General features: G+C 46.1%; 1 protein-coding gene across 1 annotated transcript in view; it reads right to left on the reverse strand.

Moving 5' to 3' along the window:
• LOC135198857 (ribonuclease H2 subunit B-like) overlaps positions 1 to 27,672 on the reverse strand; it is a 98,622-nt gene that overhangs the window by 15,108 nt on the left and 55,842 nt on the right. The window contains 1 exon segment of the mRNA XM_064226830.1: positions 10,231 to 10,363. Coding sequence (XP_064082900.1) covers positions 10,231 to 10,363 — 133 coding nt within the window.

A 27,672-nucleotide genomic window follows, 5' to 3' on the forward strand; every position in this document is an offset into this window, starting at 1 on the left:
AGCAATTTAGTGCCCCTCACATGCCAGGCCCTGCCCACAAAGAAAATATTAAAAGGGATAAAAATTTTGCAGCCTGAAAATTCATAAAATAATAGAATGAGTTTTTATTTTTCAATATGCAAACCTAGTCTGATCGTGGTAACAAGTACTAGTTAAGTAGCAGCGAGTGAGAGATGGGGGACCTACACCTTCCCCCATAAAAACACTTACTCCTTCAGCAACAAGGACATAATGATTAGAGGTGGGATTATGATAAAAGGCTTCAGGTTTGTATATCTTGGTTTGCTCGCTTGTAGGGTGTTTTTACATTACATGGAACCAGTGGTTATTCAGCAATGCGACCAACAGCTTTACGTGACTTCCGAACCACGTCGAGAGTGAACTTCTATCACCAGAAATACACATCTCTCACACCTCAATGAAATGCCCATGAATTGAACTCGCAGCCACCAAAGTGGCAGGCCAAGATCATACCGACCATGCGACTGAGGCACTTTGTATATCTTGGTAAATTACAAACTGTCCTAAAAATTACAATTCCTCCCATGAGAATTTAAGCCTTTGTCTTTTACAGGGAGACACTCCTTCAATGGGAGTAACTCTGTCAATATGAATCATGAATGGAACAGATCTCCCACCCAGAATTATCAGCTTCCCAGTTATGTGTGCTTCTCTCTGGAGCTGGAGATTATCCATCAGTGGTGAGGAAACTAGCAAATGTCTTTTGTCTTTCTTCCTACATGTTCCAAACTTACCCCATCGACAAGAAGACTAATTAGCATATTCCTCACAAAGGGAATGGACAATAAACATTTTCCCATATTAAAATGAAAGTGCTCAAGTGGTTCTACCAAGATAGGAGGCATGAAGTGGCCACACAGTAACATCAGGTCCCCCCCATTACAAGAAATGACAATTTGTCCAAAATTGCTTTTTTATAACTATACAACAAACCTGAGGTCCTTTCACAATAGGAGCTTTTGAACAAGGGAGTTTGGTAGTTAACTGCTTGTCCGACAGTGCACGCAACACACGACTGGGAGGCGAAGAATCACTTTTGCTTTAGGCCCAAGCAAAAAATGCAGAGTGAGGGGTAGCATGAGGTGGGACTATGTGTAAAAGGACATAAGGTTTGTATACTAGTTAGGAAAAATGCAATTTTGGACAAATTGTCATTTGTTCCGACATGGGATACAAACCTTTCGGTCCTTTTACAATAGGAAGACTCACTTCTTGGTGGGAGGAATCTGAGTCTTTAGTGAACATGACTGGTGTTCGCGGCCAACCTTTGATTGCCTCCCTGGTCGTAAGAGCAAGGGAGGGATCCACGCCTCTGTCCGATGATCAGAATGTGCACCGCAGGATCAAAGTTCAGACCTCCGACCAAGTAATAAGAGAGAGGCAAGCGTATCTCTTAATACCAGCAAGCAAGAACTTGTTCCTGTTTGCAAAACATAAAGTTATGGGTTTGTCTCTTGTTGGCTTCCACTTCCCCCCCCCCCTTGTTGAAGTGGTGGATATTCACTCCTATCCCTAGTGAAAGGGATAGGATTGGGCTCTGTCGAGTAGCTCACCTGCATCTCGTCCTTATCTAGCAGGGTGACGACCGTGTCCCTCTGCCCACAGGTAGAGGGGGAAAAAGATGGGAAGAGGAGCCAGTCACACTCTCATTCACTCATCCATTCTTACAGTCACACCAGGACTCGATGCTGTTTCAACCTACGAGGGTCTGGGTTAGCTACACAACGTGTTGAGCAGCCACCACGGGTCCCAAGGAAAAAGTATCCAAGGACCTATGGGCAATATCCCGAAGGTAGAAGGAGGTGAAGGTGGTCTGGTTGGCCCAGACCCCTGCCTTCAGGACCTGCGCCATGGAGAAGTTCTTGCGGAACGCAAGGGAAGGACCAATGCTCCTGACTTCGTGGGCTCTCAGACGAAGCGTACGGATGTCGTCACTACCATCAGTCTCGTACCGCCCTCCTGATCACCTCACGCAGCCAGAAAGAAAGCATGTTCTTGGATACTTCTTTCTTGGTCACCCCAGTGCTAACGAAGAGGCGTCGACACTCAGGCCTGAGGTGTCGAGTTCTCTTCAAATAGCGTCGCAGCGCCCTCACAGGATAAAGCAGCATCTCATCCGAATCATTGTTGGTGAAGTCCAATAGGGAAGGGATTGTGAAAGACTCGAACCTTTGTCAGGGATCGACGGTTTCTGAGTCTTCGCAACAAAGTTCGGGACGAAATTGAGCAACACAGATCCCCATCCCCTGGAATGTTTCACATCGAAGGACAGACCATGAAGTTCCCCTACTCTCTTCGCCGATGCCAGGGTCAGCAAGAAGAGGGTCTTGAGGGTCAGATCCCTATCTGACGACTCAGAGTGGCTCGAAGGGACTTCAAGTCAAACTCCTAAGGACAAAAGTCACGTCCCACTCAGGGGGCCTGAGTTCCCTGGGTGGGCAAGACCTTTCGAAGCTCCTCATAAGCAAGGAGATCTTGAATGAATTCGAGATGTCCAATCCCCTCAGCTTTAGGACAAGTGCCAGGGCAGCTCTATATCCTTTGCTGTGGGGACCGATAGGAGCTTTTCTCGGCAAAGAAAAACGAGGAAATCCGCTACCTGCTGAAGAGTGGCTCAGAGAGGAGATAGACCCCGTCTACGACACCAACCACAGAAGACAGCCTACTTCCCTGGTACACAGCTGCAGAGGACTGTCTGACGTTTCCAGCCATCTCTGTTTGCTGAGCTACGAGAAAAGCCTCTAGTTCGCAAGAGATGGTGGATAACAGCCAGCCGTGAAGATGTAGAGACTGGACTACTCGGTGGTACCGTTCTCAGTGGCTGGGCTGCGAGAAGGTTGTGCCAATGAGGAATCTCTCTCGGTGCTTCTGCAAGCAGAGCCAGCAGGTCCGGATACCAAATGGCCTGGGGCCATTTTTCGAGCCACCAGGATCATCCTGAGATTCGGGGTGGGGCCAGCGCTCGGCTGATCACCTTGCGAATCAGGCTGAACGGGGGAAAGGCGTAGGCGAAGAGGTTGTCCCACGGTGTTGAAGAGCGTCCTCTGCAGCTGCCCATTTGGGTCGGGCACGCTGAAAAGAAAACCTGGAGTTTTCTGTTGTGCAGGGTGGCGAACAGATCCACGACTGGACACACAGGTCGAAGAGCCTTCCCACGCCACGTCCTGGTGTAGAGACCGTTCGGTCCCTATCACCTGATCCCGACGGCTGAGCATGTCTGCTACTACATTCCTCTTGCCTGGAATGTAGCGGGCTGACAGCTCTATCGAGTGAGCCCGGCCCACTCGTGCACCTGCCGTGTCAACTGGTGCAACGGGAGAGACACTAGGCCCCCCTGTTTGTTGACGTAAGCCACTACCGTGGTGTTGTCGCACATCAACACCACTGAGTGTCCCATCAAGCGGTCCTGGAACTCTTGGAGAGCGAGGAAGATGTGCCTTGAGTTCCAGGATATTGATGTGAAGGTGCTCGTGATGGCCCCCACACTCCTGCAGTCAGCAACTCCTCCAGGTGTGCGCCCCATCCCTCATTTGCATGCGTTGAGAATAGCAGCATCTACGGGGCGGTGGGGGGGGGGGGGGGGTGCATAGAGGCACTACTCTTAAGAGGTTCCTGTCGTCCAGCCACCAGGCTAGTTCCTGCCTTACCTCCTGCGTGAGGGACATGGGGAAGTATGGTGGATCCCTTGCCTGTGACCAACTCTCCTTTAGTCTCCACTGAGAGACCGCTGGTGAAGATGCCCAGGAGGGACTAACTTCTTGAGTGAAGACAGGTGGCCGATCCCGACTTGCCATTGCGAGCTGCCTGTTCCTGCCAAGACAGGAACTGGTCGGCTGCCTCCCTGAATCTGCTGATCCGCGAGTCTGCGGGGAGGACTCGCCCTACTACTGTGTCGATCAGCATACCCAGGTATTTCATCCTCTGCTTGGGTTCGAGATCGGACTTCTCGAAGTTCACCACGATCCCCAGATCGCGGCAGAACTCCAGTAGTCGATCCCTGTCCTGCAGCAACTGCGAGCAGGAGCTCGCCAGGACTAACCAATCGTCGAGATACCTCGATAAGAACATCCATTCCCGGATAAGTGGGGCCCAAGCGGGAACACCAGAGTGAACACCTGTGGGGGGTGGTGTCGTTGATAGACCGAAGCAAAGTGCCCTGAATTGGTACACCGTCCGGTTGAGGATGAAGCGAAGGTACTTTTCTGGAGGATTGATGGCATGGGTATCTGGAAATACGCATCCTTCAAATCCACTGAAAGCATGAAATTGTTCTCCCTGATGGAGTCCAGCATGTAACGTGCCGTCTCCATCTTGAACCGAGTCTGGAGAACAAATCGGTTCAAAGGAGAGAGATCTATCACCGGGCGCCAGCCCCCCGTAGACTTCTCCACCAGGAAAAGGCGGCTGTAGAAGCCTGGTGACTGATCCGTGACGATCTCTACAGGTCGTTTGTCAGCATGGTCGTTTGATCTCCTGTCGTAGAGCTACGTCCTTTGATGATCCCGGGACGTATGTTTTGCAGATGGACCAGGTTGTAGGTGAGGGGTGGCCGAGAGTCGAAGAGTAGTACAGTGGTCCCCCATATTCGCGGGGGATGCGTACCAGACCCCCCCGTGAATAGTTAGAAACCGCGAATGTTTGGAACCCCTATGAAAATGCTAAAAACAGCCTATTTTGTTAGTTAAAACTGAAGAAAAACCCACTAAAAATTTTCATACTTGGTTTTTTAATAGTTTTATCACAAAAAGTGCATTTTATGATGAAATTCATCAAAAAAACCAGGAATTTGTGGATATTTATCATAGAAAAATACCGCGAATGCGCGAATTTTCTGCAAATAATGCAGGGAAACGCTCCCCAGAGAAATCCGTGAATGTGTGAGTCCGCGAATCTGGAGAACGCGAATACGGGGGTCCACTAGATATCCCTCCCGAAGGACGTCTACTATCCAGTTCTCGGCACCGTAGCGCTGCCATGTTGCCCAATGGCTCGCTAGGCAACCCCCCACTTCCAGCAGCAGGTGAGGGGGAACGCCGTCCCTAGCGTTTCCCACCTTTCTTCAATTTCTTCCCTGCCCCCCCTTGTGAGAAGGAGGACTGGGAGGAGGGCTGATGACGACCTCCTCTTGCAGAAGTAGAAGCTAGAGTCTTTCCTCGGGGCTTCGACAGGGCAACCGTCTTAGCAGCCGAGGAAGCGCTAGCCAAACTCTTAGGCTTGGCTGCAGTTCGAGGCTGCCCAGAAGCCTTCGAAACTGCCTGGTGTACCAGGCGGTCACTGTCATCAGTGCGCCGCCTTTCCACCGCAGCGTCCACCATCTCTCCTGGGAAGAGAGAGGAACTCCGTACATGTCCGTTCCTTAGTCCAAGTGCCGCCTCTGGCCCAGCCGCCCTGGATACTCGGGTAAGGACTGCGTCCCTACGGCGAAGTACCAGGTTGGCCCACAGGTTTGCCGTCTGATGGGCGAGGAAGGAGATGGCCCTCCCCCAAGACTGACAAAGTCCCCTGAAAGCCGCATCATCCTCAAGAGGAGTATCCCCCATTTTGCTGCGACCTTAGACATTGTGAGGGACCACAGGTCTAACCAGGAGACGGCCTGGAAAGCCGCCATAGTGGTGGATTCCAGGCCCAGTGCCTCTTGCTGTGAGAACCAGAGGTTCTCCGACAGGAGCTGCTGCAGACACACACCCGGAGTTAGCCTGGCTAACTCTGGGTTCACCTGTTTGGGCGGCATTGGATCCTCAGATGGCACATAAAAACGCCGCTGTCGCAGTAGAGGAGGAGGAAGTAGCTTGTTCGACCTGCCAGACTTCAGCGAGCCATCTTGTCCGGAGACGAGAGACTCGACCTGGTCTAAAACAGAGTCAGCAAGCTCTGATCGCGGCAGACCCACCGTTGGTCTGGGTTCCTTCTTAGGACCCCAGAACGACTCGAGCTGGGACGTGGGCTCAGATGGTAGGAGCGGCAATCCTTTCCCGAGATCGTTGTGCTGACGAATCAGCACAATAACCTCAGCAAAGTTCCTCTGAATCTCGGGAGTGATTGCATCTTGTGGAGTAGGACCATCAAGTCCCTCGAACAAGAGCAGCTCCCGAGATCCTCCCCCTTCAGGAGGGGGAATGGCGACAGACCCCTCTCGGTCTCCTCCTGTCACTTGCGCGTACGACCTGTTCCATCCTAAGACCGTGCCTGGCACGTATGGCGTCGTGACAGGATCGTGCGGGGCGTGCCCCTCACAATCACTCCTCGGTGTCTCGCCCTTCCCGGTGTAACCCGAAGAAGTTGAAGGCACGGGAGAGGCAGACCTGACGCTCCCCCCTCGCTCACTGGCAGAACCAGTGTGCTTGGAGGGCTGCAAGCGATCTCCAACCCGTGGTAGGGATCGAGCTGCAGGCCTGGTCGTGCCATTCCCCCGGGGAGAACGGCTGGACCGAGAACAGCGGCCCCGATCTCGAGCGTCAGAGGAACTGCTGCTGGTCGCCCTAACCGACCGGTTCCATGGGAGCAGCGGTCAGGAGACCTGCAGAGACCACTGTCGCGGTGAGACCGGTGCATGTCCTCACGGCGCGTCGAACCACTGGCGCCAGCGATCGGGAGGACCTCTTCCCAGCCTTCAGCCCGTGGACGGTCTGGCGACGGCTCTCACCAGCCTTCCGCTACGTGCCGTGAACCTGGCGCCGAGCGAGCTCTGGCGTCTGGTTCTTGGCTGCACGGCCACTGGTAGGTGACCATACACTCGGTACCTCTAGCGAACGAGAGGCCGAGACGGAACCTGGTGTAGCGGCAGAACCCCTAGCACCAGGCGAGGAAGTACCGGTGTTAGACGATACCCCTCTGGTCCCCATCTTCTTCTTCCTTGCGGAAGGAGAGACGGGCCCCGCTCCCGAAGGAGCAGGAGGACCAGCGGAAGGACCCCCCGTCCCACCGGAGTGGGACGGGCCCTGAGAAGTTCCCGAAGGAGCCTTCTTAGGAGGGGAGGAGGCAGCCTTCTTCTTCCGCGGCTGGGTAGCCTTGGAAGTTGAAGGGGAAGAGGCGGCTGCAGACGACGAAGAAGACGATGAAGACGACGACAATACCTTCCTCCTCTTCCTCTTCTTCTTCGTCAGCTTCCTCAGGACAGATGTGAGGTCTAACCATCCAGGGCGGAGCCGGGGCTGCTGTTGCCGAAGCAAACAGGGCCCGGACGCACCTGTCCGGACAGACAAACGTCTGGGGCAGCAACACCGCGAACAGGGATGACGTCAGCAGGCATGGACACATCGGGAACAGCAGGAAGAGCAGGAGCGGCAGGAACGGCAGGAACAGCCAGCACAGCGTCGGCAGGTACGACAGATGGCACAGGTAACACAGGAGGCGGAGCAACCGCCAGCGACATCCTGGGTACAGGCGGCAGGTCCAGGGGCGAGCTCTTGGGGCAGCGGAAGTCTGGTCGCGGCGGCACGGCCCCCCTCGGTACGGCAATCGGCCCCTGCACAGCGGCTGTAGGTGAGACTGACACCACGTGAGGCGAGTAAACCAGGTGAGGAGGGGCGGCTTACCCTGGAGTAGAAAGGGTGGTAGTAGTTGTGGTCACCGTTCCATGGGTGACCGCACCAGACCCCGCCAGATGATGAAGCAGCCCCTGGACACTCGGCACGCCCTGCAGTCACAAAGACACCCACACCTGACCAAGGTCATCCTTCACACGGCAGAAGCACCTGTGGAAGCAAGAGTCGGGTAAGTAGGAGGGGTTCCCCTCGTGCGGGGGGTGGGGGTGGGGGTGGGGGGGGGGGGGTGGGGCCCATTGGGGGGGGTGGAACCCCACCCCGAACGAATGGAAGACCCCGAATACAGCTAATACAGCTGTTTGTTGGGGTGGTACGAGCGCCCTCCTCTACGCTCGACGGATCGGGGCGAAGAGAAGGACCTGGATATGCCCCCCCCCCCCCCCCCCCCCCCCCCCACCCAAGGGGGCAAGGGGGAAGAAAGAAGACAAAGTGTCTGTTACAAAGGGAGTCGCGGGAGAGCTTTCCGACGACTCCTTGGGCAGGCCGTTTTGCTTCTTCCTGCCCCTCGTACAAGCCCCACTGCACCTCCGACCAATTAACACAAACAACACATGGCTTGGCGCGAGAGCACTCCCGCCCTCGACACTGAGCACAAAGGACATGGGGATCGATTTCAGGGAAGCTCCTAAAAATTCCACATTTACGTCCCTCCACCCCGGGGCACAGTCGCCGGGTAATGGAAGGGCACGGAGATTCCTTCGATCCTTGATCCATCACTTGTCACTCACAATAAATGTATATGAAAAAATGAAAGAGTACTTACAGTTCACTTTTACACACACACAAACAGTAAGAGATAATACAAATCCAAAAGCAAACGACGGAGAAGCCGGGCAGAGAGCGATTGAAAAGCACGTCCACACACCAGCAGGCCGAAAGCAAAAGTGGTTCTTCGCCTCCCAGTCGCTCGGTCGCGCGCACTGTCAGACAAAGCAGTTTAACTACCGAACTCCCTTGTTCAAAAGCTTACGACCATTCCCAGCTGCTGCTAGTTACCTTCCTATTGTAAAAGGACCGAAAGGTTTGTATCCCGTGTCGGAACAACTGCTCTTGTTTTGTCTCCATTGAAAAAAAAGGCAACAGTCAATTAAGACAAACCAAAAACAAAAGTAAAAATAAGAGAGTAAGTAATGAGCCAGTCATTCATAGAGTGGGGGATGTTCCCTGACTCATCCCATACCTCCACTTTGGTATACCCTTTTTTTTTTTTTTTTACTTTAGGGCCAGAGTTCACACATTTGTGAGAACATCCTCCGCACAGAAGGCAACAGTTTGTATCCTCTGTAAAAGCAATTACATTTCAATATACAGTCATACCCCTACATACGAAAGTCCCTATGTACGAAAAAACCAAGGTTAAGAAGGCAAAGACGAAGATTTTTTTTCTTCTGTGTACGAAAATAATTCAGGTTGTGAAAGGGTGTGCAATGTGAAGTCGAGATTAGCCCGGGCCGCTGAGAACAATTTTAAAACTAGCGCACCGCCAACTCAGTAAACTCGCCATTATCCTCCCGCTCTCCCACCCATTGGATCTCCTGATGCTTAGTTTACTGTTGTAAAGATCCTGGACTCTCCTATTGGTTCAGCATCTATCCCATCAAGCATCTACGTAAGGGAGTTCCTCAACCATTTCATTTCGGCAGTGTTATCGTACACACGTGGAAATCATTCGTTCACGTAGATTTCATTCCTTATTTACGTAGATTTCGTTCGTTAACATAAATTCGTGTTCGTGATTTTGCTTTCGTTGTACTGTAAGTTACTTTATCGTATTGAGTGTGAACTTAATTACTTACGTTATTAGCCATGAGTCCCAAGAATGTTGCTGAAGTTCATGGAAAGAAGAGGATGCTTTCTAATGGAGACGAAGAATGGAGATAATCAAGAAAGTTTTTTGTTATGTTGTTTCGTAAAGTTTAGTGTTAATGTTTTCTGCCATTTTTTAACGTGTTCGTAAAGTTAAGTGTTCATGTTTTCTGCCGTTTGTCCTCCTCCTCTGTCGCCACTTTCGGACATTGCCTCACTCGAAAGGTAAGGTTCCAAATTTTACTACATACATAAGTACATGTACATACAGTATTTCTTGTACCCTGTACACTAATACACTTTATTTACAGGTACAGTAACGGTTAGGTTAGGTACTGAATATTCCAAATTGTTGTATTTCATTGTTTATTGTTCAATTTAGCTTTATTATAAAATTTACAGTAGTGTTTTTGTAGGGCTTGGAACAAATTAGACAATTTACAATGTAAAATGTCGTTCTGGATATGAAAAAATCAGGTTACCGAAGGCCCGGTTTTGGAACGGATTAATTTGCGTTAACCTGAAGCACTACTGTATTGTCATTCTAAATATTGTACAGATCTTCAAAACTAATGTAATAATGGGGCATCAGAAATCCATACACACAGCAGATCTTGTTTTCTTATTTACATACTGTAAGGCAGTCCCCAGTTATCGGTGATCCAGTTTTATTGAGCTTGTCTAATGCCAAAAAGCACCAATTTCCGGTTATCGGCGTTGATAAGCACCTAAAATCGCAGATTTTTGGTTACCAGCAATTTTCACTTATCGTCAGGCAGTTGCAATGGAAACCCTGCTGATAACTGGGGACTACGTATATTAAACTACAAAATGAATCACATGTAATAAAATGGCTTACCTATGGCCCTCATCAAAGGATATCATTTCAAAAACTTTCATTTGATTATGATCTAAAACATAAACTGCTGGGGTGCCAGTTCTAGGATGCTTCAACTTAATAACCTGCAAATCTGACGACGAACACAACGAATCTGAAAAACACCATACAAGTTACATACGATTAATAGATCTTTATTACTAACAGTACAAAAAGACTTATCCTGTAGATTGTGCAACAGCTAACACATTTTGATAGGAAACCATGATTAACTTAGCTGAAAAACTGTGAAGATGTTTTTTTTCAAAATGTCACCTACTTCATCAAATCTACTACAGTATTAGAACTGCCACTACTATGGATATATGTAACGGACATTTCAAGTTTGGAAAGGTTAGACTTGGTGCTCAAATCAACATAGCAATTACATTATGTGATTGACAACTGTTTTTATTCTACTATTTTGACTGCTTCATGAACAGTAAAGACTATCATTTTTCAATGATGCAAAGAAATTAACAAAATATCATGGTTCAGTGGTCATTACACAGGCAGCTCCTGGTTATCGGCGGGGGTTCCATTCTTGGCGGGTGCTGATAAGCGAAAACCGCAATTAACCGAAACTCAGCGATTTATGACGCTTATGGCACAGATAACCAAAACCTGGCCTGTTATGGTGCCATAAATCGCTGATCTTATGGCACTAGGCAAGTGCCATAAAAACTGGATTGCCATCAACCGAGACCGCCGATAATGCTTGAGATGCTTCGTAAGCAGAACATCATAAAAAAATCCTAAGAAAACCTTACTTTTAATGCTTTCGGTGCATTGAAAACTATGTAAACTGCATTCTTATTGCATTTTTCATAAAGAAACCTTCAAATACGTATTGATTATTTTGCATTTTTGGTGTCATATTTCATCTGCCAGATGAGCATTGTAGGCGTCGTAACCCTGGAACATGAGTTGTAACCCTGGAAATAATATCTGATGAATATAATTGAGAATCGCCTTAACCTCGGAACGTCGTAACCCGGGGACTGCCTACATAAAAATCTTTAAAAGTCATTTATATTTTTCCTTACTATACAAACCTGAGGTCCTTTACATTAGGAATTACTTAGAGTGAACCTGGAAATGGCCACTAAATTTCAAAGAAGGTGGTTAGGCAGTTCATTACTGTCTGGTTAGTGGGAGTCCTTTCCTGTCTGGATGTAAGCATTCCAATTTGCCTTTCGGCCCCAACGGTATCATTGGTTGATGTCGGTGGGCCATCCAAACCGTGAGCATGAAACCCCGGGTGTTAATGGTAATAGGAACTCTGGTTTGTATAGTTAAGAAAAATGATATTGTTATGATACAATAAAGTTTGTTCATACTTTTACTGGCAGATATACGTATATATAGCTGTATTCTCCGAAGTCCGACAGAATTTCAAAACTCCCGGCACACGCAGTGGTCGGCCAGGTGGTAGTACCCATTCCCGCCGCTGGGAGGCGGGCGTAAGGAACCATTCCCATTTTCTGTCAGATTTTTCTAGTGCCACTGTCTCCTGAGGGGAGGTGGGTGGCACTTTGTGATTATATATTATCTGCCTAGGTAATAGTATGAACAAACTTTATTGTATCATAACAATATCATTTTGTTCATGAATCTTACCCTGCCAGATATATATATAGCTGAATCCCACCTTTTGGAGGAAGGGGGAGACAGATTCGATTTTGGGAAACAATTTCATATATATGATTGATATTTTGGTTCCTTAACTGTTAGCATTTGCTGACTTCGTGAGTACCGTCACCCAAGTCTGCTTCTGCTTTACTAGAGACTCCAGCTAGGTAGTGACCTGTGAAGCTGTTGAGTTCTAGAGGATCTGTCACGGGTGGGCGTGACCACAATGCAACTAGATCCTATATTATAGACCTCCAATTTCGGTATTGCATTCCTAGAGGTGCCAGCAAGGACGTGACCTGTGTACTGGTGCGCTCTAATGAACTGTCACGGGGAGCATGACCACAATGTGACAGATCATATAGGTGTTGTTTAGACACCGAATGCTGTTAATGCTTCACTGGAGGTGCCAGCAAGGACGTGACCTATGTAGCTGGTGCGCTCCAGATGATTTGTCAACGGGGGCGTGACCACACTGTGACAAAAACAGGGCGAAGCAAAAACATTACCACCTGACCTAGCCTATCTGGTTAAACTTCGTATACCCAAGGCTAATGGAGGGAAGTCCGCCTAAGGCAGCCCTACAAGACACAAAAAACTAAAACACCTACATAAACATAATAAAAACAAAAAAAAATAAAAAGAAATAAAATTAAAAAGTCCAAAACTAACATATTATTTTCTAAATGATAGGAAGAGTGCTACTCTCTGTCCCCAATATAGTGTCTGCTGCGACATATGGGCCCAAAGAGTAGCAGTTCTCGTATGTAATCCTCACCTCCCGAAGGTAGTGAAAGGCAAACACTGAATTACTACGCCAAAATGATATTGTTTACAATAAAGTTTCATACATACTTACCTGGCAGATATATACATAGCTAAGACTCCGTCGTCCCCGACAGAAATTCAAATTTCGCGCACTCGCTACAGGTAGGTCAGGTGATCTACCGGCCTGCCCTGGGCGGCAGGACTAGGAACCATCCCGTTTTCTATCATATTTTCTCTCTTCCACCTGTCTTCTGCGGGGAGGCTGGGTGGGATGGGCCTTTATTGTTATAATATCTTGCCAGGTAAGTATGTATGAAACTTTATTGTAACATAACAATATCATTTTCATACAATCAACTTACCTGTCAGATATATACATAGCTGATTGGCACCCTTCGGTGGGGAGGGTAGAGACAGCTACTATTAGGGAATAGACAGGGTAAACAACATATGTTGTAGGTATAAATAAAACCTTGGTTCCTACCTGATAGGTGGTAGACTTTTGTGGGTGTTTGCCCAGTAGTCTGCATCACCTCAAGAAACTTTAGCGAGATATATGATCTATGGCCAAGAGTTCTTGTGGGTCTGCCGATGGGGTCTTATCCGCTTACTCGGCAGAGCCTGAAAGGACTTTGTCAATGGGTGCTGATCCACTTATATGACAATACACCTTATGAAGGAGCACACAACCAATCCCGACCACCTGATCCTAACCATATGTTAGAACTAAGGATTGTCCGAGTATCCCCGAATCTCTTCACAACAACCGTAACTCAAAAACACCACACGCACACATACATAATTTCTAAAAAAAAAAAATTATACTCATCTAATTAGATATGACAAGATTCTCTTACTGAACAACATAGACGGCCGCCCGCTGCTAAACCAAGTCCTCCATTGTTCGAAGAGACTCCAGACCATATCCAAAAAGAAGAAAAGAAAATATACCCTACCCTTTTAAGGATTGGTGTCGGCTCCCGTACCCAGAATCGTATCCGCCGATACGAAAGGACCAGAGAAAAACACTTCTCATATGTCACACGAACGTCTTTCAAGTAATGAGATGCAAATACTGAGTTGCATCTCCAAAATGTCGTATCTATGATGTTTTTAAGCGACATATTCTTATGAAACGAGAGAGACGTTGCTACTGCTCTCACTTCAAGAGCTTTAACTTTCAACAGTCGTAACTGTTCGTCAGAACAGGGACCTTATGCGCGTCATTGTAATGACGTTCCTCACAAAGAATGCCAGAGCATTCTTGGACATCAGTCCTTTGTGGGGTCTTTTACCGCGCACCAAAGACCTTGTCTAGAGCCTCCCATCTGATGCTTTCTCTGAATGTTAGAACTTTAGAGCTCTTACAGGGCATAGAGATCTTTCTGCTTCTCTTCCTACGAGACTCGATATGCCTTGACTTCGAATGACTTAGGCCAGGGCTTCGAGGGATTCTCATTCTTAGCTAAAAAACAGGGTCTTAAACGAGCAAATAGCTGAGTCTCCCTTGAAACCTACTTTATCTTGCAGAGCATGTAATTCACTAACTCTCTTTGCCGTAGCTAAAGATAATAGGAATAGGCATTTTCTGGTGATGTCTCGAAACGAAGCCAGATGAGGAGGTTCGAATCTTTCAGATGAGAAACTTGAGAACCACGTCTAGGTTCCAGTTCGGAGGGAACCGGTTCCTTCGACTTTGAAGTCTCAAAGGACCTTATGAGATCATGGAGATCTTTATTATCTGCCAGATCTAATCCTCTATTCCTGAAGACAGCCGAGAGCATACTTCTGTATCCCTTTATTGTGGATACAGCTAGATGAGATTGCTCTCTCAGGAATAGAAGGAAATCAGCAATTTCCGCTTAGAGGTAGTGGAGGAGGACAAACTTCTTAGTTCTACACCACCTTCTAAAAACCTCCCACTTCGACTGATATACTTTCGTAGTGGAGGTTCTGCGTGCTCTCGCGATCGCGCTTGCAACTTCGCGAGAAAAACCCTCTCGCTCTGACGAGTCTTTCGATAGTCGAAAGGCAGTCAGAGCGAGAGCGGGGAGGTTTGATGATACCTCTTGAAGTGTGGCTGTCTGAGAAGATCCATCCTTCTTGGTAGGGATCTTGGAAAGTCTACGATCCACTCTACCACCTCCGTGAACCAATCTTGGGCCGGGCCCGCCAAAAGGGGACTATCAATGTCATCCTCGTCTCCTTTGACGCCACAAACTTTTTTTAGTACTAGTCCCAGGATTTTGAATGGAGGAAAAGCATTAGACGTCTACGCGAGACCAATCTAGCAGGAAGACTGTGTTCCTCCCTACTTCTTCAAGTACGCCAGAGCTGTGGTGTTGTCTGAGTTGACTTGGACTATTCGATGAGAGACTTTTTCTTGGAAAAACTGGAGAGCTAAAAAGATGGCTTGCCATTTCCTTTAGGTTTATGTGCCAGGACACCTGTTCCCCTCTCCAGGTGCCTGACACTTCTTTCCCCCTAATGATGCTCCCCATCCCACCCGTGGTGGACGCGTCGGAGAACAACACTAGGTCGGGGCTCTGAAGCTTGAGAGACACGCCCTCCGACAGCTACACTGGATCTAGCCAACATTGTTTCAAGTGATTGTTTTACCTCTCCTGAAATTTGCCAAGATCATGTGTAGATTCTTGTTTTCTTTCCAATTGTACTTGAGAAAAAATTGTAACGGTCTGAGGTGCAGTCTCCCCAAGGAAACAAACTTCTCCAGCGAGGAAATGGTCCCCAGTTAGACTCATCCATTCCCTCACCGAGCACAAATCTTTCCTTAGGAAGGCTAACACTTTATCTAAGCCTTGCTGCTGACGTCCCTGGGACGGAAAAGCTCGAAAAGCCACTGAATCCATCTGAATCCCCAGATACACGATGGATTGGGTTGGGATCAGATGTGACTTTTCGAAATTCACCAGTAGTCCCAGGGACTTCACCAACGATTAAGTTGTTTGAAAATCCTTCGACACCGCGTTTGAGTGGAGGCATGAATGAGCCAGTCGTCCTTCGAAGATAACAATTGCGAAGGAGGAGACTGAGGGCCGCAGGCTGAAACTATTCTTCAAAAGAGGCTCGAAGCCATCGAACCAAGACCTCTTCTTCTTCTCAACTGACACACGTTCGGGAAGATGGTAACCGTGCTCTCTAGACAACCTCTGGAGAGCTGCATGAAATCTAGAGAGCAAGGCAACTGGCGAAAGAGCGGAAGGAGGAGAAGGAGAAGGAGACTGCCTGGACTCTTGATTGGGCAGCCTATCATCCTTCCTCTCGCGATGTGGCTTTGCCTTTCTCACTGCAATCAACGAAACAAGTTGTTGTTGCAAAGACACAATCATCCTTTTCGATGGAGAACATTCCTTCTCAGGCAAAAGGCTGATCCTTTGAGAAGACGATGGGCGAGGGGAAGCCCTCCTCCTCCTCACTGGATCGCCAAGAATATATCTTTGGAGCAACCGAAGCGATCAAAGCATACTCATCGGAAGACGTCCTCTCCGGTGAAGATCGCAACACAGCAGAAAAAGAGAGAGGACGTGAAGCGTCCCCCCCTCCCGAGACCATACATCATACATCTTAGCTCTCTTTTACTGCGGAAAGTTTTCCAATTGCCCAGGAGACGACCGCAAAGCAGAAGGAGCTAACGGACGAGAAGCGTCCCCCTCCGAGGAACCAAAGACGACGGCTGCCTGTGGCGACATTATAGCGTCTTCGTTCTCCTCAGAGGAGCGAGACCCTTCGAGAGTTCCAACTCCTGCGCGGGGGAGGACGTCACTGAAGACAAAAGTAATCTTTCAAGATTCGAATTCTATGAGATTATGAGCCATGACATCACCTATAGACGAATCTTGACTATGAGAGATGTTCAGAATCATTTCTAGATCATCTATGCTATTCCAGTTTTTCTGCAGGAAAAAACTGGAGAGGTGTGAATTTTCAGTCCTATTCAGGGAAAACAAACTTCTCCAGTGAGGAAATGGTCCCCTGCAATTCATTCATTCCCTCACCGAGCATGTTTCCTTCCCTAATAAGGCTGCGTTTCACTTAAACAGAGTAATCTGAAGACACTGTAGAAGATTGTTCATTTGTTTCTTCCTAAAAGTCCTTCCTGAGATCCATTACTATTCTCGATTCTCGGCGAATGTCTGAAGAAGCATTACGTTGTGCGTCCAGCCCAAGCGTCCAGCCGAGCATCCTGCCGAGCGTCATGCTCGGTGCTGTCGTATTTGGCAGCGGAAGGAGTCCCCCTCATAATCGAGCAAGGGACGTCTCGGCGAGCTAATTGACTGCATCTCTTGCACATCATTCTTGTTTCGAGGGAAATCATGTGTGCTATGCCGCTGTAGACTCGGACAGAATTCTGTTACCATGCGGTAAACAGAACCGAAAAAAGTCTAAACATATATACAGTATATCTTATACATAAACACAACATACATACACACACATACATTTACACAATATTACATATATATACATATACACATATATATATATATACACACATACTACATACACACACACACACACACACACACACACATATATATATATATATATATATATATATATATATATATATATATATATATATATATGAAAAAATTCTCGCAAAGTGAAGATGTTCAGTCATGTATGCTAGAATTCCCCTCAACCCGAGGAAGCTAATTGCCGTAGATTGTAGGTATACGGTTAGTCCGTCAATCCCGCAGGAGAGAGAGACGTAACCTACCGCGCATGGCAGACAATCAGATGAAAACTGAGCACTGGCATTACGCATTAGTGACAGCAGACTCAGAGAAACGTTCGTCGTTCTCGCACTGCTCTGCCTGAGTTGCCACCTACACCATTCTACGAATGAATAGGTTTACTATCATTATAGAGCAGAAACCAAAATCCATCAAACTGGTATATTTAAGCGAAACTGAATTTGCTAAATATAAAAGGCTAACTTGGTATTGTCATAATAATACCTTAAATGTTTAAAAATAGGGAAACCGGCAACCCCTGAATAGTTGCAGGGAGAACCGATTAAATGTAATAAGAATAATCGTACTCTCGGTGTCCTCCGTAGGAGTAAACTATGGTATGAGTATATAACTTGAACCATACAAACCGCTTGATAGTAATATGACGTAAGGGCAAAAATAATATTACTATGATACAACAACGCTAGTTCACCTTTACCCGGCAGATATATATATAGACATATATCTGAACTGGTAAGATTTATGAACAAACAACGTAGAGTATTTTAGACACTTGGACAGCTACCTCCCTACTACATTCTGCCTCGCCTGAAGGTAGGGAGAGCCATCACGCCTGGTATAGGGTTTTGTTTGCAATGAGAAATTAAACGCTTACGCGATAGAATATGAACACTCATGACATTATCACTATACTTCACTACACTACTAAAACTTTCCAATGCAAACATGATTCCAGGCTACGCAAAGATTTAAGAATCACAGATAGGGTATTACCCTCCAAAGACACTATTGTAGGGCCCGAAGGCATCACAGGTCTTTGGAGGGATAAATTCTACTGGACGGGTAACTTGTGTTACACGCCTGGAGGAACACCTCCTTACACTATCACGTTCTAGTTTACATACCTATGATTCATAAGCCTTCCACGCAGAATCAGACATATTTTCACACTCGTTGCAGCGGTCATCAAAACATACAAACTGTTTCCTACAATTTGCGCACACTGTATGAGGGTCTACCAAAGTTTACGGTAGCCTAACCTTGCATTCTTCCACACAACATACTCTGGCCTAGTCGAACTAGATCCAGACATCGTAATTTTAAGGAAAAATCAAGCCAAAATAAAAAAATCCACAATTAGCGTATGCCTAACCACCGATCCAAATCAAATAACCAAAAATCAATCGGCGATACTCATGTGACCAAAAGAGTTCCAAAATCCAATGACGGAGGTGCAGAAAACACTTGTTGTCTGCACCGGCGACAGAAAATATCTGACAGAAATGGGAATGGTTCCTTACGCCTGCCTCCCAGCGCGGCGGGAATGGGTACTACCACCTGGCCGACCACTGCGCTGTGCCGGGAGTTTTGAAATTCTGTCGGACTTCGGAGAATACAGCTATATATTATCATGGCAGGTAAGATTCATGAACAAAATACAAGTTCTTTAAACATTTTGTGATTTGCTCCTACACAATGTAAAAACCATCGGTCTTTGCATAGGAAGTCTCAATCGTTGGAGGGAGGAATCTGAGAGTCCCTGAACTGACTGGATCATCTTTGTAGTCGACAGAGCGAGGAAAAGAATTGTGCCTCTGACAAACTGATCGAAATATAGGACTGTGCAATCAATTGCCAGACTTCTGGGCCTTTTCAAATGAGTGGGGAATTGTAAATTCATACGAAAATAGGCTAGAAAGAATCTAGTCAAGAGTCAGTAAGGCAAATACAAAAATGACATTTTTATAATAATATAAAGTTCACTTATACTTACCCGGTGGTTACATATAGCTGTCGTCTCCTGACGTCACGCAGAATTTGAAATTCGCGGTAGCGCTAATGGTTTTGACAGGTGATCCCTCTACTCCCGCCGCCCTCTATCGGGTACCGGGAACCATTCCAACAATAAATCAGAAGTTTCATGCCTACCTGTCCATATGAGGGGAGGAGGCGGGCTTCGTTATGTAACCACCGGTAAGTATAAGTGAAACTTATATTATTATAATAATGTTCATTTTCACTTATATAACTTACCCGGTGGTTACATATAGCTGATTGACACATTTAGGTGGTGGGACAATGGCAGCTAAAATCACAACTGTTGGAATTATCCGAAGATGTAGGTTCCTTACCTTTAAAGACCGCTGACTCAGTGGTTACTGCCTCTGTAGTCTGCTGGTCTTTATTGTACCGACAGGATATATGGATCCGTGCGTCGGACACAATAATAAGTACTTGCCGTTGAGGACGTGATCGTAACGGACAAGACTATAATGCCCCTGCTCAGGGCGCAGTACAAATCACCACAAAATACAATGAAAAACGAGGGATCACCACAACCGTTTAAGAAATACACCAAGACATTAAAAGACTGAAAGATACTCCAAAAAAACAACTTCCTGTACCTTCAGACAACCTTAAAAATACAAAAAACAAAATAAATCAAGGAGAAAAAGTTAGTGAAGGATGGGATACATCCTTCTCTCCCTCACCCAATACCGTGTCAGTCACAATGAATAGCCCCAATGTACTGCAATTTTCATATGTGGTTTTCAAATCTGTCAGATAATGAGATGCGAAGACAGAATTGCTTCTCCAATATGTAGATTTAATAATGTCTTTCAAAGACAGATTATGTCTAAAGGCCAAAGACGTCGACACTGCTCTAATTTCATGAGCTTTGACTTTAACACTTTGATATCTGAGTCCTGACATTGTCCGTGTGCCTCAGAAATCAAATTCCTTAAAAAGAAGGAGAGCGCATTTTTAGAAAGAGGACGAGAAGGATCTTTCACTGAACACCACAGGTTATCACTCTTACCTCTTATACCTTTGGTCCTTTGCACATAATGCTAAGTGCTCTCACTGGACAGAGAAGACTTCAGGCTCATTAGGCCCCACTAACTCCGAAATGTTCTTTATAGAGAAAGAACGAGGCCAAAGGACGTGAGGGATTTTCATTCTTAGCCAAAAACCCCAGCATTGATGAGCAAATGGCATTGCCCTTAGCGAATCCACCCAATCCAACTCTCTTATCAATAGCATGCAGCTCACTGATTCTTCTAGCTGATGCTAAAGCACAAAGAAAAAGTGTCTTCCTGGTCAGATCTCTAAAAGAACTAGAGGAGATCGGTTCGAATCTATCTGACATCAGCCATTTAAGAACTACATCCAGGTTCCAAGCTACTGTTCTTGACTCCTTTGTCTTGGTCGTATCAAAGGAACGAATCAGGTCTGAGAGGTCTTGATTATTAGAAATGTCTAATCCTCGATGTCTGAACACAGAAGACAACATAGCTCTATAACCCCTAATTGTCTGGGTAGAAAGCTTCTTATTCTCACGAAGAAAAAGAAGGAAGTTTTAGCTAACTGAGCTATAGAGGTCTTAGAAGACCAAATTCCTTCTTCTTTGCACCAAGCTCTGAATTGGACCCACTTAGCTTGGTACACTCGATCAGAGGATTTTCTTCTGGGTCTAGCAATAGCCCTTGAAGCTCTCTTTGAAAATCCTCTCTTTCTGAGGAGATGCTCGACAGTCTGAAGGCGACTAGTCGAAGAGCGGACAAGTTGTGATGGAACCTCAGAAAGTGGGGCTGTCTGAGTAGATCCTTCCTTAACGGTAACTCTCTGGCGGAAAGTCCGTCAACAGCAGTAGTAGATCCGGAAACCATTCCCTGGCCGGCCAAAAGGGGGCTATCAGAGTCATCCTGACGTTCTGATGACCTCTGAACTTTGCCAGAACTAATCTTAGCATTTTGAAAGGTGGAAAGGCATACAGATCCAGATTTGACCAGTCCAGAAGCATGGCATCCACTATAAACGCCTCCTCGTCTGGAACTGGGGAGCAATACAGTGGTAGACGAGCTGTCTTGTTTGTGGCGAAGAGATCCAACTGAGGACATCCCCAAATCCACCAAAGCTTCTTGCATATTTGAGGATGTAACGTCCACTCTGTGGAGAGGACTTGTCCTCTCCTGCTGAGAATGTCCGCCTTTACATTCTTCGAGCCTTGAATAAATCTTGTGCTCAAAACAACCTTGTTCTCTTTCGCCCAAATGAGTAGGTCTCTCGCCGCCTCGCACAGAGAGAACGAGTGTGTCCCCCCTGTTTTTTGATGTAAGAGAGAGCCGTGGTGTTGTCTGCTTGAACCAGCACTACTTTCCCTCTTACCTCTGTCTTGAAGTGCATTAGAGCCAAATGAATCGTCTTCAACCTCCTTTTAGATTTATGTGCCCAGCTTCTCTGATGAATCTGCCAAAGTCACCGACATTCTTTCCTTTACTCCCCAGAGTAGCTCCCCACCCTTGTCCGATGCGTCTGACAAAAGCGTAAGGTTGGGGCTCAACTGGCTTAGAGACAAGCCTTCCTCTAGCCCTCCTTCTGATTTCCACCAAAGGAGGTCGTGTTTTGATTCCTTCCGAGATGGGGAACACGAAGGAGTCTGGGAACTTCTTCCTTTGCCACTTCTGCTTCAAGTAAAATTGAAGTGGTCTCATGTTGAGCCTGCCCAGACTTACAAATTGCTCTATTGAAGCCAAGGTTCCTAAAAGGCTCATCCACTGATTCGCCGAGTAAGTTTGTCTGACAAAGAAATTCGTCTATTTTGTTCAGGCAAGAGTCGATCTTTGGAGAGACGGAAAAGCTAAAAAAGAACTGAATTCAGTCTCACTCCTAAATAAACTATCTCCTGAGGAGTGAGACATGACTTTTCCTTGTTTACTTAACTAACCTAGGCTTTCCGTCAGCCTTAAAGTCTTTTGTAGGTCCTCCACACACTTCTGTCTGGACCTTGCCCTGAGAAGCCAATCGTATAGATACATGGATATTCGTATCCCGTCTAGATGAAGCCACTTTGCTACTGACGACAGAACTCTGGTGAACACTTGTGGAGCTGTCGACAGGGCCGAAGCAGAGGGCCCTGAACTGATAAATGCGGCCCTGGAACACGAATCTCAGGAATCTTCTCGATTCCGAATGAATCGGAATATGAAAATAAGCGTCCCGAAGGTCTATGGAAACCATCCAATCTCCAGGATGAAGCGCTGCTAATACCGATTGGGTCGTTTCCATAGAAAACTTCGTCTTCAGGACAAAGACGTTCAGGGCACTGACGTCCAACACCGGTCTCCAACCCCCCGTAGCCTTCTTTACCAGGAAAAGGCGATTGTAAAATCCTGGTTCCTGCGGAGAGTCCACTAACTCTATGGCCCTCTTTGCCAGTAATGGCGAGAAACTTCTGATGGAGGGCGGCAAAATTTTCGGAGTTCTCCGAGTAGGCTGACAAATTCACAGGAAATTCTGTGAGAGGGGGGTGCTTGATGAACGGAATGGTGTATCCTTCCTTCAGGACCTGGACCGTCCAAGGATCCGCTCCGAGATGAAACCAGGTCTGCCAGAAAAGTGTATCTGGCTCCTACTGCTGTGTGGAGGACTACGGGCCCTACTTCTTGATGGAAGAGGGAGTGGTTTAAGAAGAGGCTCTACCTCTCCCACGAAACCTGGAGAAAAAAGATCGAACGGGAGCTCTCCCTCGAAATGGTTTAGGAGCTTCCGTGGAGGGAGCACTCCGAGAAGCAGAAAGAACCGGAGTTACTTTCCTGGGCTTCTTCACTGACTGTGATAAAAGATCCTGGGTCGCTTTCTGTGTTAAGATTGAGCGATCTCGCTCACAATCTCTTGCGGAAAAAGGTGTTTCTTGTCCAAAGGAGAGAAAAGCAAAGCAGACTTCTGGTTCGATGAAACCCCTTTCGACAAGAAGGAGCACCAAAGCTGTCTCTTCTTCAACACTCCAGAGGCGAAAATGGTAGCGAGCTCCGAAGCTCCATCACAGATGCCTTTATCGATACAATCCTTAGTAACCGAGGCAAAATCCTTCAACTGCTCCTCCGAAAGTCCAAATGACTTGACTTTCCTGCCAGCGAGAGCAATGGCCCAATCCAGGAAGCTAACAACTTCGAAAACACGGAAAACACTCTTGCAAAGATGCTCCAGTTCATTTGTTGAAAAGAAAATCTTAGCAGTATTAAGGGCTGCTCTGCGGGAAGAGTCCACGAGACTAGAAAAGTCTCCCTGAGCGGAGGCAGTCACACCCACGGAAAAAACTTCTCCAGTGTCATACCAGACACGGCTCCTTGACGAAAGTCTCGAAGGGGGAAGACAAAAAACATTTTTCCCCTGTTCCCTCTTCTCCAAAAGCCAAGCGTTAACTTTCTTGATAGCTTTCTTAGCCGAAATCGAGAGGACGAAACGCGTGAACGAGGACGAAGAGTCAGGCTTACTGTCCTTTTTTCCACTGCGAACTAGGAGAAACTGGAACGGAAGGCGCAAAGAATCTCCAAAGTTGTCAACAAAGGATCGTAAAAGGAGTTTATACCCCGACAAATGCTTGTCTTTTTCTGTAAGACCTTCTCCTTCTTCCTCCAAATCCGAAGCTTCTTTCGACGAAACTGGCACTAAGTAATTTATCCACACTTAACTACCACTTCTTGCACTGTCTCACCCATTTTCTGCATAGTGGTGAGGAAAGAGACAAATTTCGAGTCCATATCGGCTCGTAATACTGACACGGGATCGGGATCAGGAGATACAGATTCGAGGGCAGGAGCAACCACTACGGGGTTAATAGGAACAGGATTAACAGAATTCAGAGGAATATCCTGGCTACTCACTGACTTAGAAGAAGATCTCTGTGAAGCCTTTCTGATTCTATCTTTTTCTAACTTTCTCATATACTTTCCCAGTGCCTTCCACTCTTGAGATGTTAGAGACTTACATTCTTCACACGTATTCTCAAAAGAACATTCACGTCCCCTACAATTAACACAAGTAGAATGAGGATCAAGTGAAGCTTTAAGAAGTCTAGTCTTACACCCACTACTACACACCGTATACTGAACAGAGCTGGTGTCAGACATCGTGAAGAATTCAAAATAATTCCTAAAAAGGACAACAATATCAAAACCAAAATAACTATAGCGCTAGCAAAAAGATCAGTAAACTCAAGGTACATCACCAAAAGGAGAAAACCAAGATGATCAATCCAAATTCCAACCAGCAGAGGAACCGTGTTACCGGTTCCGACGGCAGGAAACTTCTGATTTATTGTTGGAATGGTTCCCGGTACCCGGTAGAGGGCGGGAGTAGAGGGATCACCTGTCAAACCATTAGCGCTACCGCGAATTTCAAATTCTGCCGTGACGCCAGGAGACGACAGCTATATGTAACCACCGGGTAAGTTATATAAGTGAAAATTGGGTTTCTAATTGTCTAATAGCTAGGAAGGGGTGGTTTGCTTCCATAATTCTAATAAAAGAAAATTGAATGGGTGCTCAATGTATAAACTTAACTGCATCAACCACCAGTTCCAGCAAGTCACGGGTAAAATCCACTCTCTGCCCAAAAGAAGAGACGAAGGATAGGCCAGTCACTCCTGCAGTCGTTCTCGCATCCACAACCGAACATCTCAGGCGAGATGCAACCCTGTCCTGTTGGAGGAGCTGGGTAAGCTACACAACTTGTTGAGCAACTACCACAGTTCCCAAGGGAAAAAAAGTGTCCATGACTTGTGGGCAATGTCCTGAAGGTAGAAAGATGTGAAGGTGGTCTGACAAGACCACACCCCAACTTTCAGTACCCGACCTGGCTTCGTGAGCTTTAGAACAAAAGGTATCATTGTCATCTTCACTAGCAATAAAGTATGTTCTTCTGATTGTCTCATGAAGCCAAAAAGAAATTGTGTTCCTGGACGCGCAAGTGCTAACGAAGAGTTTTCGACTACTCAGGCCAGAAATGTCGAGTCCTTTTCAGATAACACCATAGCATTCTAACGAGACAAAGTAGCATTTTGTCTGGATCATTACCAACAAAGTGCCCAAGGGAAGGGATCAAGAAGGACTCAAACCTGGCGTCAGAGACCGGCAGGTTTTGAGTCTTTGGTACAAAATCTGGGACGAAATCAAGCGTAACTGATCCCCATCCCCTCGAGTGTTTAATATCGTAATAAAGTCCGTAGAGTTTCCCTACTCTCTTCACCAATGCCAGGGCAGGAAGGAAGACTGTCTTGAGGGTCAGATCCCTGTCTGCCAACTCTCGTAAAGGTTTGTACGATACACAAATCAGGCTCCTAAAAGCAAAGAGTCACTCCCTCGCAAGTGGGCAGAGGTCCCTGGGTGGGCAGCACTTTTTGAAGCTTCTCATCAGTAGTGAAATCTTCAGTGAGATGCCTACACCTTTCAGCCGCAAGATTAAGCAGAGTGCAGCTCTATAGCCTTTTACAGCTGAGACGGAGAGAAGCTTTTCTGAGAGAGGGAAGACAAGGAAGACCAAGAACTGCTGAATTGTATACCACTTTCCCTGGTATACTGCTACAGAGGACTGTCTGAGGTATCCAGACAGGTCTAGGACTTATCTAAAACTCTTAGGTATAAACCACCTTAGTCTAAGATACTTTGGGTTAAAGACCCTTTTGGATGAAAACAACTTGGTCTAAAGACACTTTTGGCTAAAGATACATTGGTCTAAAGACACTTTGGCTAAAAACTCATTTTAAGCTGCACTATAGCCTTGATCAATTGAATTAATTCCTTTCCTAAGGGAAAACATAATAGGTAAGTGTCTCTCTCAAGACAATTTTGGCTAATAACTTTTCTTAGCAAAGCTCTATCAGGAAATTATTATTATGGTTCAATGACTTGTTTGTTTGCGAATGTTTCCTCGTTAAGTTGTTCAGGTATATCTCAATATTTACAAGTTCTTAAGTTTGTTTCTTCTTATTTTAGTTTCTTCTAAAACCCCAAAATGGATAGTACTTTACAATTTGTAAAAATCCGAGAAAACGATAAACTTTGCTATAACAGTTACTATTATACGTATTGGCGATGTGAAGACCGAAGGTGTACCAGCCGTTTTATCTTAAGCAGAAAAGACAAAGTTATGAAGACTACAGATCACAACCATACAGGCTGTAGCATTAAACAAAATTAAAGAAAAATCTTTTACAACATCAGAAACACCCGCAGCAATAATTTCTGAGGCAATGAGTGAAGTTCCAGAATGTTTCCAAATGCTGCTTCCTAACAATGCTTACATCACGCGAAATATTCAAAAAGTAAGAAATAAACAACTTCCAAGGCTTCAAACATCAATTGCTGATGTAGACGTTCAAGGTAGATTTAGAATAACCATTGGAGGAGAAGACTGGCTAGTACATGATAGTGGACAAGATAATAGAGAGAGAATTTTGATTTTTTCAGGGCCATCGTCTTTACAACAGTTAGGTTCATCAAAGCACTGGTTTGGTGATGGAACTTTTGAAACGTCCCAATATTTTCTGCCAAATATATACAATTCATGCCCGTCCATGGTGAAATACATCCCATTGTTTATGCATTACTATCTGGGAAATCAGAAGAAATTCATACTAAAATATTGCATGCTATTGCTGAAGCGATGGAAGAGCACGGAATTGAAACTGATATTACAGAAGTGAGCATCAACTTTGAACTGGCAGCTCAAAATGCACTTTTACGTGTTTTTGGTGATATAGCTGTGCATTTCTGTTTATTCCATTTCTGCCAAACGACCTGGAGAAAAAATTCAACAATCGGGACTTGTAAGTCTTGATAATAATGACACAGACTTTTCTTTATTTTTCCGAAAATTGAACGCTTTGGCCTTTTTCCCTATTGCTAATATCTCTATATGGTTGCAGTGCTTAAAAGAAAGTGCACCTGAAAATGCCTTGCCATTTGTAGAGTATGTAGAAAATAATTTTGTAAATGGAATGCTAAGACAAAATGGAAGACATTCCAAGCCATTATTTCCAGCATCTAAATGAATGTTTACGAGCTCACAAAAGATGGAAAATCATGTACGATGCATTCTGTTGAAGCATGGCATAGGAGATTTAGTGTCCTAGTTAGATCTCATTCAAATCTATATAAGGCAGTCCCCGGGTTACGACGGGAGTTCCGTTCTTGAGACGCGTCGTAAGCCGAAAATCGTCGTAAGCCGGAACATCGTCAAAAATCCTAAGAAAACCTTACTTTTAATGCTTTGGGTGCATTGAAAACTATGTAAACTGCATTCTTATTGCATTTTTGGTGTCATATTTCATCTGCCAGATCAGTGTTGTAGGCGTCATGACTCTGTCCCAATCCCTTGATTCTGGTGGCTGAGCTTGTCTACCAATACATTCCTGCTACCTTGGAAAGTACCTGGCTAACAGCTCTACCAAATCAGCGGAAGGGATAAGAGACCCCCCTGCTTGTTGATATATGCCACTACTATGTTTTCACTCATCAACACC

Source organism: Macrobrachium nipponense, chromosome 22, assembly GCF_015104395.2.
Source record: "Macrobrachium nipponense isolate FS-2020 chromosome 22, ASM1510439v2, whole genome shotgun sequence".
Classification (NCBI taxonomy): Eukaryota; Metazoa; Arthropoda; class Malacostraca; order Decapoda; family Palaemonidae; genus Macrobrachium; species Macrobrachium nipponense.